Source organism: Pyrus communis, chromosome 16 (assembly GCF_041283825.1).
Source record: "Pyrus communis isolate YQ-2024b chromosome 16, ASM4128382v1, whole genome shotgun sequence".
Lineage (NCBI taxonomy): Eukaryota > Viridiplantae > Streptophyta > Magnoliopsida > Rosales > Rosaceae > Pyrus > Pyrus communis.
This window is the reverse complement of record NC_142580.1, coordinates 13031702-13047300: the sequence shown is the minus strand read 5'-3', so window position 1 is coordinate 13047300 and position 15599 is coordinate 13031702. Positions and strand designations below refer to the sequence as shown.

The window sequence follows — 15599 nt, the reverse complement described above, 5'->3', positions numbered from 1 at the left end:
TAAAAGAGAATGATGGACAACTCCCAACATATAACCATTTTATGCTAGGTTGACGAAACCTACATTCAAAGACTATTCTTTAGAATGTTACACAACATAGAATATTAATGTTTTGTAGAGCTTGAGTCTTTTAACAATTAAAATTATAAACTCTCAATAATAGTCAAGTACTATTATTATTTAGACAACTATAAACCAATCATATTCAAGTTTATATCCAATTTCTCACCTCCCACTATTTCTCATGACTTTAATGAGAAATCATTTCATACATTCAAAAATTGTATAAACGTGGAGTATACGGGTTGAGGACATTGTGTAGTAGCTTTAAAACCTTTCAAGCTCATTTGTTTCACTCTTCACTAAGTTGATGTCTTGTTATTAAGTGACTAAAACCTTTAAACATTTTATTGATTTAGACACTTAAATTTTTGGTTTAAACACACTTGACATTTTAAAACAATTTTAAGAATGTCCAATTAATTGTTCAAAACTACTAATTGAATCAAGAGTGATCTTGATTATTGTGGTTTAAGTGATAACCATATAAGAAACGTTTTTCTTATTTCTAATATCATTATTATCATGTATCTCATCTAGGATACAACAAGACAATCTTCAATTCATAACTTTACTTTAAGGAAATATTTAGAAGGCATTCGTCACATTACATTAATATGATAACACAAACATTCACAATGTTTAACTTAAAAGGAATTATCTCTAAACATTTAGAGACTTATTTAAGTACCTTCAAACATTTAGGCATTAATAGTGGTCTTCCATCATATGAAGCCACATAATAAGTTCTTAACACAATAAGAAAGTTTAAAGACAATCTTTAAATGCCTAAACAAACTTCCCAAGTAGTAAGCAAAAACATGGTGACCGAACCCTTCTCCACTCTTTTATTTGCTTGTTCCTCTTCTACTTAGCTCCTCCACTTATATACAATTATATAAGTGATTAGCACTTTATATCAAATATAAATATTTAGAAGATCTAACAATTAGAATTGAAGATAAGAACATAAACCATACCTTGTGGCTTGTCCTTAAGAGTTGCAAGGTATAACCTGCAATTCCTCTTCCAATGTCCCTCCTTTCCACAGTGGTGGCAAGCCCCCTTGGGCTCCATTGCCTTCTTTTTCTTCACTCCCCCTTTCGGCTTAAGAGTGGGTGACTTCTTCTCCTTCCCTTTGCCTTTGCCTTGCGGCTTAGACTTGGAAGAGGATGGCTTGTTGTAGGCTACTGCAGAAGTCCCTACAACGTTCTCTTTTATCATAGTTTTCTCAGCAGTTACTAACATGTTTAGTAACTCAGAGAGAGTATGATCCATCTTATTCATGTTGTAGTTCATTACGAACTGTGAACATGAATCAGGAAGAGAAGCCAATATAAAGTCCTGGGCCAATTCCCCGTCAAGTGGAGTACCTAGGTTCTCCAGTTGTTCTATGAATCCTATCATCTTCAGTACATGTTGATGCACTGGAGCCCCTTTGACCATCTTGGTCTTCACAAGTTCACAAACAGTGTTAAAGCGACGGTTGCACGTCCCTTCACCATATAACTCCGTAAGATGGAGTATTATGGAAAATGCACTGTCCATGCCCTCGTGCTGTCTCTGTAGCTCCTCATTCATGGAAGCCAACAGATAGCACTTGGCTTGTGTATCATCCTCAACGTGCTTGTCATACTTAGCACGTTCATCCTCTGTGGCCTCAGGGCCAAGAGGTATGTCAGGAAGAGGCTTGTCAAGTACGTAAATGATCTTCTCCAATGTTAGGAGAATCTTGACATTACGATACCAGGTTGGGAAATTATGCCCCTCTAGGCAATGTTTGTCGAGTATTTTCGCGAACGTGCTTCCAACCATATCTAAATACATAAACAATAAAATAAATTAGTTTGATTGTTGATTAAGTCACACGATTCGGGTCTTTAAACCGAATGACACCACCCACCATTTTTGGCAAATTCCATATCCCTCAATAGAATCCGAGAGTTACGTTGAACTCTTAGCGGGGTATGGGAGACTCACCATTACCAAGCCCACCTCAGAATTATATCATGTTGGTTAGCAAAAATAATGATGAGAGAATAACACTTTAGTCATTTACAACTCTTGTAATTACCCATCTAGTTTGGCCTCTAGAGAATGAATGCCTCAGAATTATATCATGTTGGCACCATTGCACTTAGTTAAGTTATTCCCACCATGCTTAGTTTATGTAAAGGTTCAAGCATAACCTCAGAATTATATCATGTTGGTCATACTCGTTGTCTACACTCACCTCATCATATGTTTATGGACTCCTCCTGAATGTAAGCACATACTTTGTACCTCCCCATTATAGGGTGAAGTTGGTGCATGAGTCACAAACGATTGGAGCCCACCACGGTGGAAGGCCTACGAAGAAATGTTCAAAGCATCTCTCGCTTATCAACTTAATATTCTTTGTTGGTTGAGGGATTTTAAGGTCTCATCAATTTTATTTATTTAAACATATTCAAATAAATTGTCCTATTACAACTACTAGTCCAAAGTTAATGAAATTAGTAGCATATGATATCCCCACTATTCGTTTTCATAAAACAAATCAATATCAAAACATTTTTCAAAATATTGGAGATATATATAACTACTAATTGAAATCATTATAGTTTAGTAGCGTATGATACTCCCAGTATTTGTTTTGAGAAAAACAAATCAATATCAAAAACGAATTTTTTTTAAATATTGGAAGTAACTACTACTACTACGGTTTTTGCAATCCTTTGAAATTGGACTTTATAGTTATCTTAGGCTCTTGGATGACCATGGACTTATTGGGTTATTGCAACAACGAGCCAACATTGTTGAATAAGATCTTGGGGAGGTTGTGTCATTTTAATTACGTGATTTTCAATCCAATTAAAACATTTTCATTGAGCCATTAGAAATGAAAGACAATCATTCATTGCTTATTAGGGCGTTGGACCCATTTAATCTTTAATCTCATGTCAAAACCCTCTTTTAGTTATGTCTCCTTACCAATAGTTAAAGAAACTCTAGTCTAGCACTAGAGGGAATCAACTAACTAAAAGAGATTAAGAAGTAATAAGAATTACAAACCGATTTGTACAAATTCCTACAAATTACACATACTAAGAGGGAGAGATAGATTAATGTCGAAACGTGACAAGGTCCAATTGAAACAGTAATTAAAACACATTCCCAAGGTTCAAACAATTTGATTTTAGCGCCTTAACTCATAGCTCAATTATCGTTTAAGGCATAAGTCCATAGTCACCCATTTTCTAACTACTTAATCACATTAAATAATTAAATGGGATGCAATATAATCAATTAGATTTAGTGCATATGGGCATAATTAAATGATGAGTTTAAACTTTAAACAAAATTAAAATCAAACATTTCAATTTTTAAATAGTAGGGGTCTTAATGCAAATATGAAAAAGTAAGAGGTCAAACCATAAATACTAAAAGTAATACCAAACTTTTCATGATTACAAAAGGACCCTCAAGTGGGAAAACCACTTGAGTTGGCCGGCCAAATGAAGGGGGAAGTGGGTAGGTCTCACCCACCTTACATTATTTCAACATAAAGAAGAAGAAAAATATATCTTGTTTGCCACTTAATTTTGCTTTAAGGACTTCAGGGAAAAGGGTGATGGAAATATATATCTAGACAAGTCTAGGTATTAATTTAAATTTTGGTGTAGGCTATGGATGGTATGTACATCATCCATAACCACAAAACAATGCATGTAAAACCATTTTCCCCAAAAACCAAACCATGAACACCAAGAACAAAACCATGAACATATTTTTCAAGATTTGTATGTTCTTGGTGATTTTTCAAACCCAAAAAACAAAAGTGACAAGATCACTACTTTCTAGCTTCAAGGTGTGTGTGTGAGGTTCAAAACAAAACACAAACACTAACAAAAATTCCCCATTTAGCCGAACCCCCTTTAAGGAATAAAACCCCAAAATTTTTGTTTCTAAACCCTCTTTTCATTCATGCATCCAAAACATTTTTGCATACATATCTTTCTCAACTATTGATACACCTTTTTCAACATTTGAAAAGACAAAAGATAAACATATTTTGAATGAAAAACAATTTAAACTCAAACTTCATTCATGCATCAAAAACACTTTTCTTGCATATCCTTTTCAACTTTTGATTTACAATTTTTCAACACTTTGAAAAAACAAAAGATAAACATATTTTGAATGAGGCAATAATATGACATACATAAAATTAAAACCCATATGCATAAAATCTAAAAGGACACATCATACATAAACCTTTGGCTCTTGATACCAATTGAAGGGAAATCTATGAGATTCATGTGGGATTTCTAGTGACTAGCATGCATATACAATTCAAAATTTATATACGAAAGCAACGGAAGCATGTCATACATTTTATCAAAGCTATAGTCATGCAAATCCCCTTCAAGATGCATAGGTTTATATAAGATGCATCAAAACAAAATTTATAAGAAGAACAAACTAGAGGTTTAGTTTTATACCTCTTGATCTAGATCTTAGACCAAGGATGGACCACCTCCAAGATCTTTGCTCCTCAAACTCCTTGAGCCTAGCCTCCCTCCTTGCTTCCTCCACTTTGTATAGTAAGTGCTCCTAGGTTCTCTTCAAGTTTCCAAAGATATGAAAACCTCTAAAGATCCTCACCCACTTTGTAATGAGAAAGATGAAGGAATAACCAAAGGGGTGATAAAATGATTAGCTAATTTTCCCCCATGGTGGCCGGCCCTTTGTTGTTAGAGAGAGTTTGATATTCTCTTCTCTTTTGTGTTTTTAATCATCTAAAAAACACACACCTACCTCTTTCATTATTATGTTCCTTTTATTACATAAAGAAACAAGTCAACAATTGACCTTCTCTCCTCTCTTTGGCCGGCCATGTGTGTTTGGTTTGGGCTTTGGGCTTTTAATTATTTCAAGTCATCCAATGCTTGAATAAAAGCCCAATGGGTTTTGGCCCAATGGGCCTAATTAAACCCGAACGTTTCTTTAAGCCCAAAACGATCTTTATCGCTTTTATGATTTCTTTAGACTTTCTAAATTAATCAAAACACTTAATTAATCCAATTAATTATTTCCATCATGCATTAGTTACTCACTACAAGAGTGTATTGGTGAACAATCTTTTAGGTTCTAATTAGCAAGGCAGTGAGGTGATTGGCACCAATCCAATTGATTATATTTAATCCATACACTTAGTGAATTAAAACTTACTTTTAATTCACCTTCTTCTTTGATGACTACATTTAATCATCTAGAAGAACTCACAAGCCATGAGTGACATCTAAACATATATCATGGCTACCCAAGCTAATGTAGAAGTTTATTCGGAGAACCTATTCAGTTGGAATTACAATGTAATTCGATCATTCTCTAAAACAATACTCTCAATCACATCACTAGGGTATGGATTTATAATGTCAAACCCCTAATGTGATTATTCCTTCTTATACGATTCAATTGAGACGTATAGGAACGTTTTCCTTTATTACGCTCGATACTTCGGCCGAAGATTCCCGAATCATATCTTAGAGTATTCATCCTTTCTTATCGAGGATTAGAGATTCCTTGTTGCACATTCACTTGCCTTCATGGCTAAGTGGCTTAACCCCAACGATGCCTTGGACACTCGCGTATGGAATGACTTCAACATAATCAAAGATTAAGTACTTAACCACAAGACAACGACGATGCCTCAGGTCAAAGGATTACTTACATTATTCCAACCATTAGAGTTACTTGCTTGACATGTGAGTAGACCTCCATGCAAGTACTCTCGTTTGATTGTGTTCAGTGAACTCATTCCCTTAATGAGCACCTACATGCTTGTCTTAGTGTCGCTACACGAATGGGATGAGACTTTCCATCCTTCGAATTGAAGCAGACATAGTATGTACCGGTCTATGGATTGTCAGTATCCCTCCGACAATCCTTATGACCAAGAACCTTTTTGGACATGATGGTTATGAGAAGAAGGTCTCTGTAATCTAACATCATTAGGTTACTTCTTCCATCGATCCATTGTCCATGGATTCACTATTTAGGACATATTTTGTTCATTGAGATAGTCCTAATTAGTATCTTTGCCTTCCGATGTATAAGAGTCATATATACATCAATTTATTGTCCTGAAAGGTTTCTTCCAAAGATTGACTTTCAGGGCATATTTCCAACAGCAAACCCATCATTGGATTGTTGCCGGCGCTGACGAACCCCAGGAGGATGAATCCAAATGGTCATGCACCTTGTTCGAGCCAGTCTACGTGGACGAACACGATTCTGCTCAAGGCGTCCGTTTACGTCACGTCCAGCTCCGGAACTATGCATGCTTATGGCGCACTGGCCCGCCCTACGAGTCCTGCTTATTTGCAGGAAGTGAAACACCCGACAGCGACTTGTGCGATGTGTGCTTGATCGTTGATTGGGAGTCGCTGTTGGTTTTGCCCAAACATATAGCCCTCAAGGGCGACAACGGGAAGTACCTCAGCGCGCAGTGGATTGAGGGGTACCCTTACTTACAGTTCTCGTCTGATGACATTAGAGATCCACGGTGGGGAATAAGGTCTTCCAAACCGGGGACGGAACCATTCGCATTAAATCCGATCTATTGGAAGAAGTGCCATAAATCAAGGATTTGCTTTTCCATGTTTTCTGATTCCATGTTTGCTGCTGCTTTCTTTTTCTTGTTTTGTTGCTTTTTGCTTTTCCTTGTTTTGCTGATTTCCTTTTCCCTTGTTTTTCGGCTTCTGTTTCTTTTCCTTTCTTTTCCTTTCTGTTGCTTTTTCTTCCGCTCATTTATATGAGCTTCTTGTACTTTGTTTTCATATATACAAAATATAGACATTCAAAATTCAACATGGTATCAGAGCAGTGATCTCTATCGACCTGCTTCTGAGTACCGTCTCCCTGTTTCCCTTTCTTCTCCATCAGGGCTGAAGAGAGCTCCGTGCATGACGAAGAAGTAAACTCGCATGCTGCGTCTTCTTCATCTCATCTAGATGTTGATATCAATCCAAATCAACGTCTCAGTTTGGTCCTACTAAATGAGTTCAACGATCTCCCGTGGGAGAGAGCTGTCTCCCTTGCGTTAGGAGGACGATCGAAGCTTGGTTATGTTAATGGCGTGATTCCAGCACCTGATGTGTCCTCATCCGATTACAATGATTGGCTGTGCAAGGACCAGCTGGTCATGTCATGGCTGCTCAACTCTATGGATCGAAAGATTGCAGAAATCTTCAGTTATGCGGAATCTTCATACGTTCTCTGGAAAAATCTCAAAGAGATGTATGGAAATCAGAATAACGCAGCTCGAGTGTTCCAGCTAAAGAAGGATATTGCTAGTCTACAACAGGAAGGGAACTCGTTTGTGCATCATCTTGGCAAGTTGACCACCATGTGGAATGAGTTGAATGTTTATCGGCCACACACCATTGACGCTGCCGTGTTGATCAAGAGAGCTGAGGAAGATAAAATCTTTCAGCTTCTAGCAAGTTTGAGCTCTGAATACGAAGATCTCAGGAGTCATGTTCTCATGAATCCTGAACTTCCTTCCTTCTCAAGTGTGTGTGCCACTATCCAAAGGGAAGAAACTCGCAGAAAAATCATGACTGTGGAATTAAAGTCAAATATACCAGAATCTAGGGTATATTTCTCAAATCACAAGTCTAGTGAAGAGAGGAGATATAAAGGAAAGAAACCCACTGTGAAGTGTAGCTATTGTGATAATGGTGGACATACACGAGATCATTGCTGGATTCTCCATCCTAAACTAAGGCCCAAGCATTCGAGGGACAGCAACAAGAGCTTCATTAGAGGAGCACACAACTCATCACCCAAGGCAAATCATACCATGACCTCTCATTCCGAGGAAGCACAGATGTTCACCTCTAATCCGGCCATGCTGATAAATGAATTTGCTGCCTTTCTTCACAAGAAACAAGGTGGTGGGGAGAATGAAGGATCAACCAGTCATGTTGACAACAAACCAGCTGCTCTACTTGGGCAGTTTGCTGGTTTTTTGGCTGGGAAAGAAGGCGTGACACAACAAGATATTCCAGGTATCTTATGATCCTTCTCAACTGCTCTTAAAATAGGTAATATGCATGATTATTGGATTATAGATTCAGGAGCCACTGATCATATGACCAACAAGTCCACAAATCTGTATGATTTTAAAAAAATTTCACGTCCATCCCAAGTGTCAGTCGCTAATGGCAAGGGTGCCATGGTTGTAGGGAAAGGAAAAATACATTTGATCTCTAGTAATGTCGAGTCTGAGGCCCTATATGTTCCTTCATTCCCTTTTCAGCTTTTATCTGTTGGAAAAATCACAAACTCACTAAACTGTACTGCCATCTTCTCTCCAAAAACTGTGTTTTTTCAGGATATCACCACCAAGAAGATGATTGGTGAAGGTTTTTTTTCTAAACGACCTTTACTATCTTTTCCAGCATGCTCAAACTCCCAAGGCTTTTCAAGTCACCTCAAGCCTGATTCAGGAACAACAACTTTGGCACCGACGCCTTGCACATCCTTCTGATAAAGTCCTATCCTTTTTGTTTCCAAACCTGTGCAAGATTACAAGTTCTTGTGATGTGTGTCATTTTTCTAAATTCACTAGATTACCTTTCACCTCCTCTCTATCTAGGGCTAGTAACCCTTTTGAAATCGTGCATTCCGATGTTTGGGGACCAGTTCTAGAGTCCTTTGACGGATACAAATACTTTGTAACCTTTGTGGATGATTTCACAAGGATAACTTGGTTATATCTTTTGAAATTTAAAAATGAAGTGTTGGAAGTTTTTCAAGATTTTCATAGACTTGTAAACACTCAATTTGCTTCAAATATTCATGTCTTACGATCATATAATGGCTCTGAATATATGTCCCATAATATGTCTCATTATCTAAGCACACATGGCATACTACATCAAACCAGTTGTGCTGGAACACCCCAACAAAACGGGGTAGCAGAAAGGAAGAATAGAGACCTACTTGAAAAAACTAGGACCCTGATGTTTCACTCAAATGTGCCGAAAAAATTCTGGTCTCAAGGTGTTCTTACGGCTGCATATCTTATCAATAGATTGCCCAGTAAGGTTTTGAATTTTAAATCACCCTATGAGATTCTAAAAGGCAGACAAATCGATTTGTCACACTTACGAGTGTTCGGATGTACATGCTTTGTTCACATTCAAGCACAAAAACGTGACAAGCTAGAACCACGGGCTGCCAAATGTGTTTTCTTGGGCTACTCTTCCACTCAAAAGGGTTACAAATGTTACAATCCCGCAACTAAGAAAATGGTTGTTTCAAGAGATGTAAGATTTGAGGAACCAATGCCTTACTTCACTCAACCTCTGGACTACTCTCAAGAGGGGAAGAACATGCTTGACTTGTTTCCAATACCATATCCATGTAAAGAAGACGCAACGGGTGTCATAAGGGACGAAATACTTAATGAGGTCCATTCTCAGTCTCACAACCTGCAGAACACACCACCAGTGGCACCTGATGAACTTATCTTATCTGAACCCTCAAGAAGTCCCTCCAACCAAGAGACTGCTCAACTACCAGTGGTTCAACCTCCCACAGTTCGTCGAAATCCTTCCCGTGAGAGGAGACTCCCATCCAAGTTAAATGATTATGTAACTTACAATGTCAGGCATCCCTTAACTTCTGTTATTGATTACAGCAAAGTGTCACATTCATTTGCTGCATTCCTCAATACAGTTACTGAGACCTATGAACCTCAAAGCTTTCAAGAAGCTAAATTACATAGCGAATGGAGAGCTGCTATAGCAGAAGAGCTTCAAGCTCTTCACGAAAACAACACCTGGAACATCATGAAGCTTCCTAAAGGAAAGAAGGCTGTAGGAAGTCGTTGGGTGTACAAGATCAAGTTTCATTCAGATGGCACGATTGAAAGACACAAGGCTCGATTGGTTGCTCGTGGATTTACTCAGACTTATGGAGTAGATTACAAAGAGACCTTTGCACCTGTGGCAAAGATGAATACAATGAGGGTGCTGTTATCTGTTGCCATTAACAATACATGGCCTCTCTTTCAAATGGATGTTAAAAATGCCTTTTTACATGGGGAACTAGAAGAAGAAGTTTTCATGCAAATCCCTCCGGGTCATCCTCAATCAAACAATCCAGACCTGGTGTGCAGACTTCATAAAGCCATTTATGGCCTCAAGCAAAGTCCCCGAGCATGGTATGCCAAGCTCAGTCATGTCCTAGAGGGAGTTGGTTTCTCTCGGAGCAATGCTGATTCCTCCCTATTTGTGCGATCGGGCAAATCTGGTAAACTTGTGGTGCTTATTTATGTCGATGACCTAATTGTTACAGGTGATAATGTTTCTGAGATTAGTGCTCTTAAACAATATCTCAGTCACAAATTTGCTATCAAAGATCTCGGCACTCTTAAATATTTCTTAGGAATCGAGGTGGCACATTCCCACAAGGGCTGTTTTATAAATTAGCGCAAGTACATCATTGATCTTCTCCATGAGGCAAACATGACAGATGGTAAACCTGCTCGGACACCTTTGAATAGCAACTTGAAGCTGCAGTCTCATGGTGATATCATTCCTAATATAGAGTATTATCAGAGATTGGTTGGCAAGCTTATTTACCTAACTATCACTCGTCCTGATATATCATATGCTGTGAGCCTTGTTAGTCAGTTCATGCATGCTCCAAACACAGATCACATGAAGATTGTTCACCGTGTGCTTCGCTATCTGAAGGGTTCCATTGGTAGAGGGATCCTCATGCGCAATAATGGTCATACTCAGATCTCGGGATATACAGATGCAGATTGGGCAGGGAACTCTCTCGATCGCAAGTCTATCACTGGTTTTTGCACATTCGTAGGGGGTAATCTTGTCACCTGGAAGAGCAAGAAACAAAGTGTGGTTGCACGCTCAAGTGCAGAGGCAGAATATCGTGCTATGGCATCAACGGCATGTGAACTCACTTGGCTCAAAACTCTACTCTCGGATCTAGGGTTTCCTCACCCGCAACCTATGTCCCTTCACTGTGACAATCAAGCAGCAATGCACATCGCATCAAATCCTGTCTTTCATGAGCGAACTAAACACATTGAAGTTGATTGTCATTATGTTCGGAATCAAGTGCAGTCCAAGGTAATTGCTACACACTTCATTCGCAGTCATGACCAGCTAGCAGATATCTTCACCAAAGGACTGGCATTTACTACTTTTCATCATCTGCTATCCAAGCTCGGATCAATTGATCCCTTTGATCCAGCTTGAGGGGGAGTATTGGAAGAAGTGCCATAAATCAAGGATTTGCTTTTCCATGTTTTCTGATTCCATGTTTGCTGCTGCTTTCTTTTTCTTGTTTTGTTGCTTTTTGCTTTTCCTTGTTTTGCTGATTTCCTTTTCCCTTGTTTTTTGGCTTCTGTTTCTTTTCCTTTCTTTTCCTTTCTGTTGCTTTTTCTTCCGCTCATTTATATGAGCTCCTTGTACTTTGTTTTCATATATACAAAATATAGACATTCAAAATTCAACACGATCGCCATGGAAAATTCTGGAGGCGAAGCCCTAACTGGATATGGGCAGACTCAGCTTCATAACAATGAGAACAACATGGACATGTTGTTTTGGCCAGTCAAGGTTGACGGTAAGTTCTTGGTTCTCCGCAACTTGGGTAACAACTTATTTTGCAAGAGGCTCACCACCGAGGGGAAATATCATTGTCTCAACGCTGCTGTCCCCACCATTACCCAAGAGGCACGCTTCGAACTGGAAGAGGTGGTTGTGTCGAGAAGCATCTACAATGTCAACTACCGTGTCCTGATGCGAGGATCTATAACCAAACGGTCGTCACCATGGCCACCGGATAGGCCCTCAACCGAACAGAAGAACAAAACACCGTAGAAATGAAGGTCTCGTATAAGAACACAAGGAGCAGTGTTTGGAACACAAACGTGTCACTCAAATTAGGCATCAAGACCACCTTCGAAGCCGGAGTTCCTCTAATTGGAAATGGAAAAATCGAAGTGTTGGCTGAGTTTGGGGCAGTATTCCAGTGGGGGGAAACTGAGACATCGGAAAGTGTGGTGGAGACTCTGTACAAGGTCACTGTGCCACCAATGACTATGGTGAAGGTGAGTCTGCTAGCAACCAGAGGGACGTGCGATGTCCCATTCTCCTACACTCAGTGACACGCTTACTAATGGCAAACAGAATATATACAACATGGACGATGGGGTTTACACCCGTGTCAACTACTACAACTTTCAGTATGACTCAAAGTACCGGAATCCTGGAGAAGTAGCTGTGAGGACCTCCGAGGAGCACCCCAGTCTGGGCTTGTGGCGGAGGAGAGGAGTGATATGCTGCGGTGGCTACAGAGTTTGCACAGCAGAAGAATAACGAAGAAGAATCAGTTTTTTTTTTTATTTTTTATTTTTTTTTTATTTTAAATAAATGATTTGGCTTAAACGATGTCGTTTTGATCTAAGTCATTTAAAAGAAACATGTTATAATCGGTCTACATATATATCAGGAATTATGTAAAACTCTGAACTCCAATTATGTGATATATATAGAGGAGTTAAGATATATCAAGAATTACGTAAAACTCAAATATATGTGATCAAATATATGTGATATAAATAAAGGTAATTTAGCCAAAAATCAATAAAAACTTTACAGTTTAATCATATATCAATGATGTATTTTTGTTTTGGATTTAATCAATGATATATTTTTATTATTAAAGATATGTTAATAATGAATGCCACATATGTTTTATGTCATTACCAATGGGGATGGAGGACACAGGGCTGGCCTTGAGAATTTGGGAGCCCTAGGCGAGCCTTCGAAGTGGGGCCCTAAAATGCTCGGATCTCTGATTCTTTGTATATTGATTTGTATACAAAAGAATTCGCTAAATACGTAAAAAGTTCTATTTTCACATCAAATATCATTAAAAATTAATATCAAAAGAAGATAAATATACAAACATTATTTAAACATCGCACGATTCACGTTTTTAGACACAAATATACTAAATGTTTGCAGTTAACAATCTAAGATTAAAAGTGAAGAACGATAAAACTTGATGATGAAGAGAGTAAATAACAATAAAACTTGATTGACAAGTATAATAAATTCAACGCCAATTGTTTCCCTTGTGTTTTTTTTTCTTCGTTTAAACTCAACATCACACTAACGAATTGAATATTAAAATAATCCTTTGAATAAAAGTTATTGAAAAGAAAAATATAAATTCAAAGTTTTGATTACGTTAAAGTACAATCTTTAAGACCATATGATAGTTGGTTTAAACATTCAATAGAAATAGAGAGAATGAGAAGTTGGTTTGAACATTCGATAGAAATGGAGAGAATGAGAAGTTGAAAAAAAAAAAAAAATTACAAAGAGACTTGAGTTTTATAACTTTATATGCATTTGGATAGATGGATTGGAAGTAAATTTGAAAAACAAGAAAAATCTAGTGACTGAAAGACAGCTTTGTGTTTCGAACTCAACACCGGCAATAAATTTGAAAAACAAGAAAAATCTAGTGACTGAAAGACAGTTTTGTGTTTTGAACTCAACAACCCAAAAGAAAAATGAAGCCAACATTTCCACTGCACTAACAAATGAATTATGATATTTCTTACTTTTTTTTTTTTTTTTTTTTTTTTTTTTTTTTGTATTTATATGTTAATTACATGATATAAATTTTTTTTGAGGGGCCCTTCCGAAGTGGGGGCCCTAGGCGGGCACTTACTTGGGCTACCCTCAAGGTCGGCCCTGGGAGGACATAGTGAGAAGAGCAATTGCCGGTGCAGGGAGGGCAAGCAAAAGAGGAGGAAGAAGAAAAGTGGGAGACGGTGACTAAGCCCTCCATGAAGTGCTAGTATAGAGGTAGGCCCACTATGTACCCGCTTATGCACATCCTAGCCATCACTAGCATCACCTTCAGTATTGATAGACTCGTCGTCATCTCTCTCTCTCTCTCCTCAGCTTTTGAAATTGAATTGGAATTAGCAGAATTGGGAGTCGGCGACGTTGATTCTCAATGGTTCAACTGCAGGTGTTTAGTTGTGACTTGTGGAGATCAATGACATGTGATTTCTCATATGTGAAAGGCTGTGAAATTTTGTAACTTCTTAAGGTCTTTACATCTGTAAGGGACAATAAGGTGATGATATTGTAAAGTCAATGTTTGAAGAAGAATTCATTAAATCAGGAAAATATTTAGATCCCAATGATGAAACTTGAGTAGGGTTAAAAACTACTTTTTTGTAGTTGACTTGATGTATCAGAGAGGAAACAGTTTTGCAAATTCTTGGAGCTTGACAATTTCGATTGCTAATTAAGTAATGGAAACTGTTTGGATTTTTTTGCTCCCTTTTCACGAAACTGTTTCCATACACGTTCGCGTTTTCTCCACCACCGTTTACACGCCTACGATGCAAAACTAGAAAACAAACACTGTGGTCAGCAATTCAAAATCAGAAAACACATACTTCTACGATCAACAATTAAAAACCAAGAAACGGACATTGCATTGTAGTGTTTGAATCCAAATGTAAAAAAACAAAAAACGAAACTGACATTGCGTTGTAGTGTTTGGAGTGTTTGAATCCAAATGTAAAAAACAAAACAGGTAATGAACATTGCATTGCAGTGTATGAATCCTATGTAGAAATCAAGAGTCACGCGAGGTATTAAGCATAAAAGGCATGTGACTGATGAAAAAAATAGAATCACGAAACGGACACTTCAACGCAATGTCTGAATCGAAAAATAAAAAACAATACTAGGAAACAGACACTGCATTACAATGTCTGAATCTAAATGTAAAAAGGGGCATGTATGAGGCATGTGAGTGACGGGAAAAACAAAACTGTGAAATGGACACTGCAACACAACGTCTGAATTCAAATGTATTTAAGTGTCACAAATACATGATTGACCTATTTATAATTAACATAAATATTGTTGATTTATTGTCAATATGGTAACTTTGTATTGATTATATACAAAATTACCCTATAAATAAAGAGGAGTTGATGTATATCAAGAATTATGTAAAACTCCAATATATGTGATATATATATGAAGAGGAGTTGATGAAATGAATAATTTTTTTTTCTTTTATGGATCTTGTTGATTCATAACATGCATGCAATATAGGTGATATATATATATATATATATATATATATAAAAAGAGGACTTGATGAAATAAATAAATTTTTTTTTTGTATGGATCTTGTTGATACATAACATGCGTGCATGTAGGTTTTTGTTATTTGGTATGAAAATCAGTGTTCTAAAAATTGGCCTAGGCGGCCGCTTAGGCGTTGGGCGGTGGGCTTCCGTGGCGATTTTGGGCAAAATGTTCAATAAAACGGAGAGGGTTTAGGCGGCCAACTAGGCGGCACTAGGTAGTGCTAGGAGGCATGGTAAACGGTTCCTTGTCTCTCTGATCTGTGTCTGTGCAAACTGCAAACCCAGAACATCTAGGTGTCTCTCGTCGTGCTGTATC

At 37.8% G+C, this 15599-nt stretch overlaps 1 protein-coding gene across 2 annotated transcripts; it reads right to left on the bottom strand.

Moving 5' to 3' along the window:
• Window positions 1-647: 647 nt before the first annotated feature.
• On the bottom strand, window positions 648-4919 carry LOC148690002 (uncharacterized). Of its 2 annotated transcripts, XM_088688318.1 has the most exons (3): window positions 4545-4919; window positions 1041-1877; window positions 648-943 (listed from the first exon to the last, which is right to left on the bottom strand). In XM_088688318.1, exons 2-3 carry the CDS (start codon window positions 1873-1875, stop codon window positions 909-911), a joined length of 870 nt encoding a protein of 289 aa, XP_088544444.1. In that variant the 5' UTR covers window positions 1876-1877; window positions 4545-4919; the 3' UTR covers window positions 648-908. The 2 variants fall into 2 exon arrangements, with proteins under 2 accessions (XP_088544444.1, XP_088544442.1); XM_088688316.1 differs by lacking the exon at window positions 648-943 and having other exon boundaries at window positions 995-1877.
• Between the last annotated feature and the right edge of the window lie 10680 nt (window positions 4920-15599).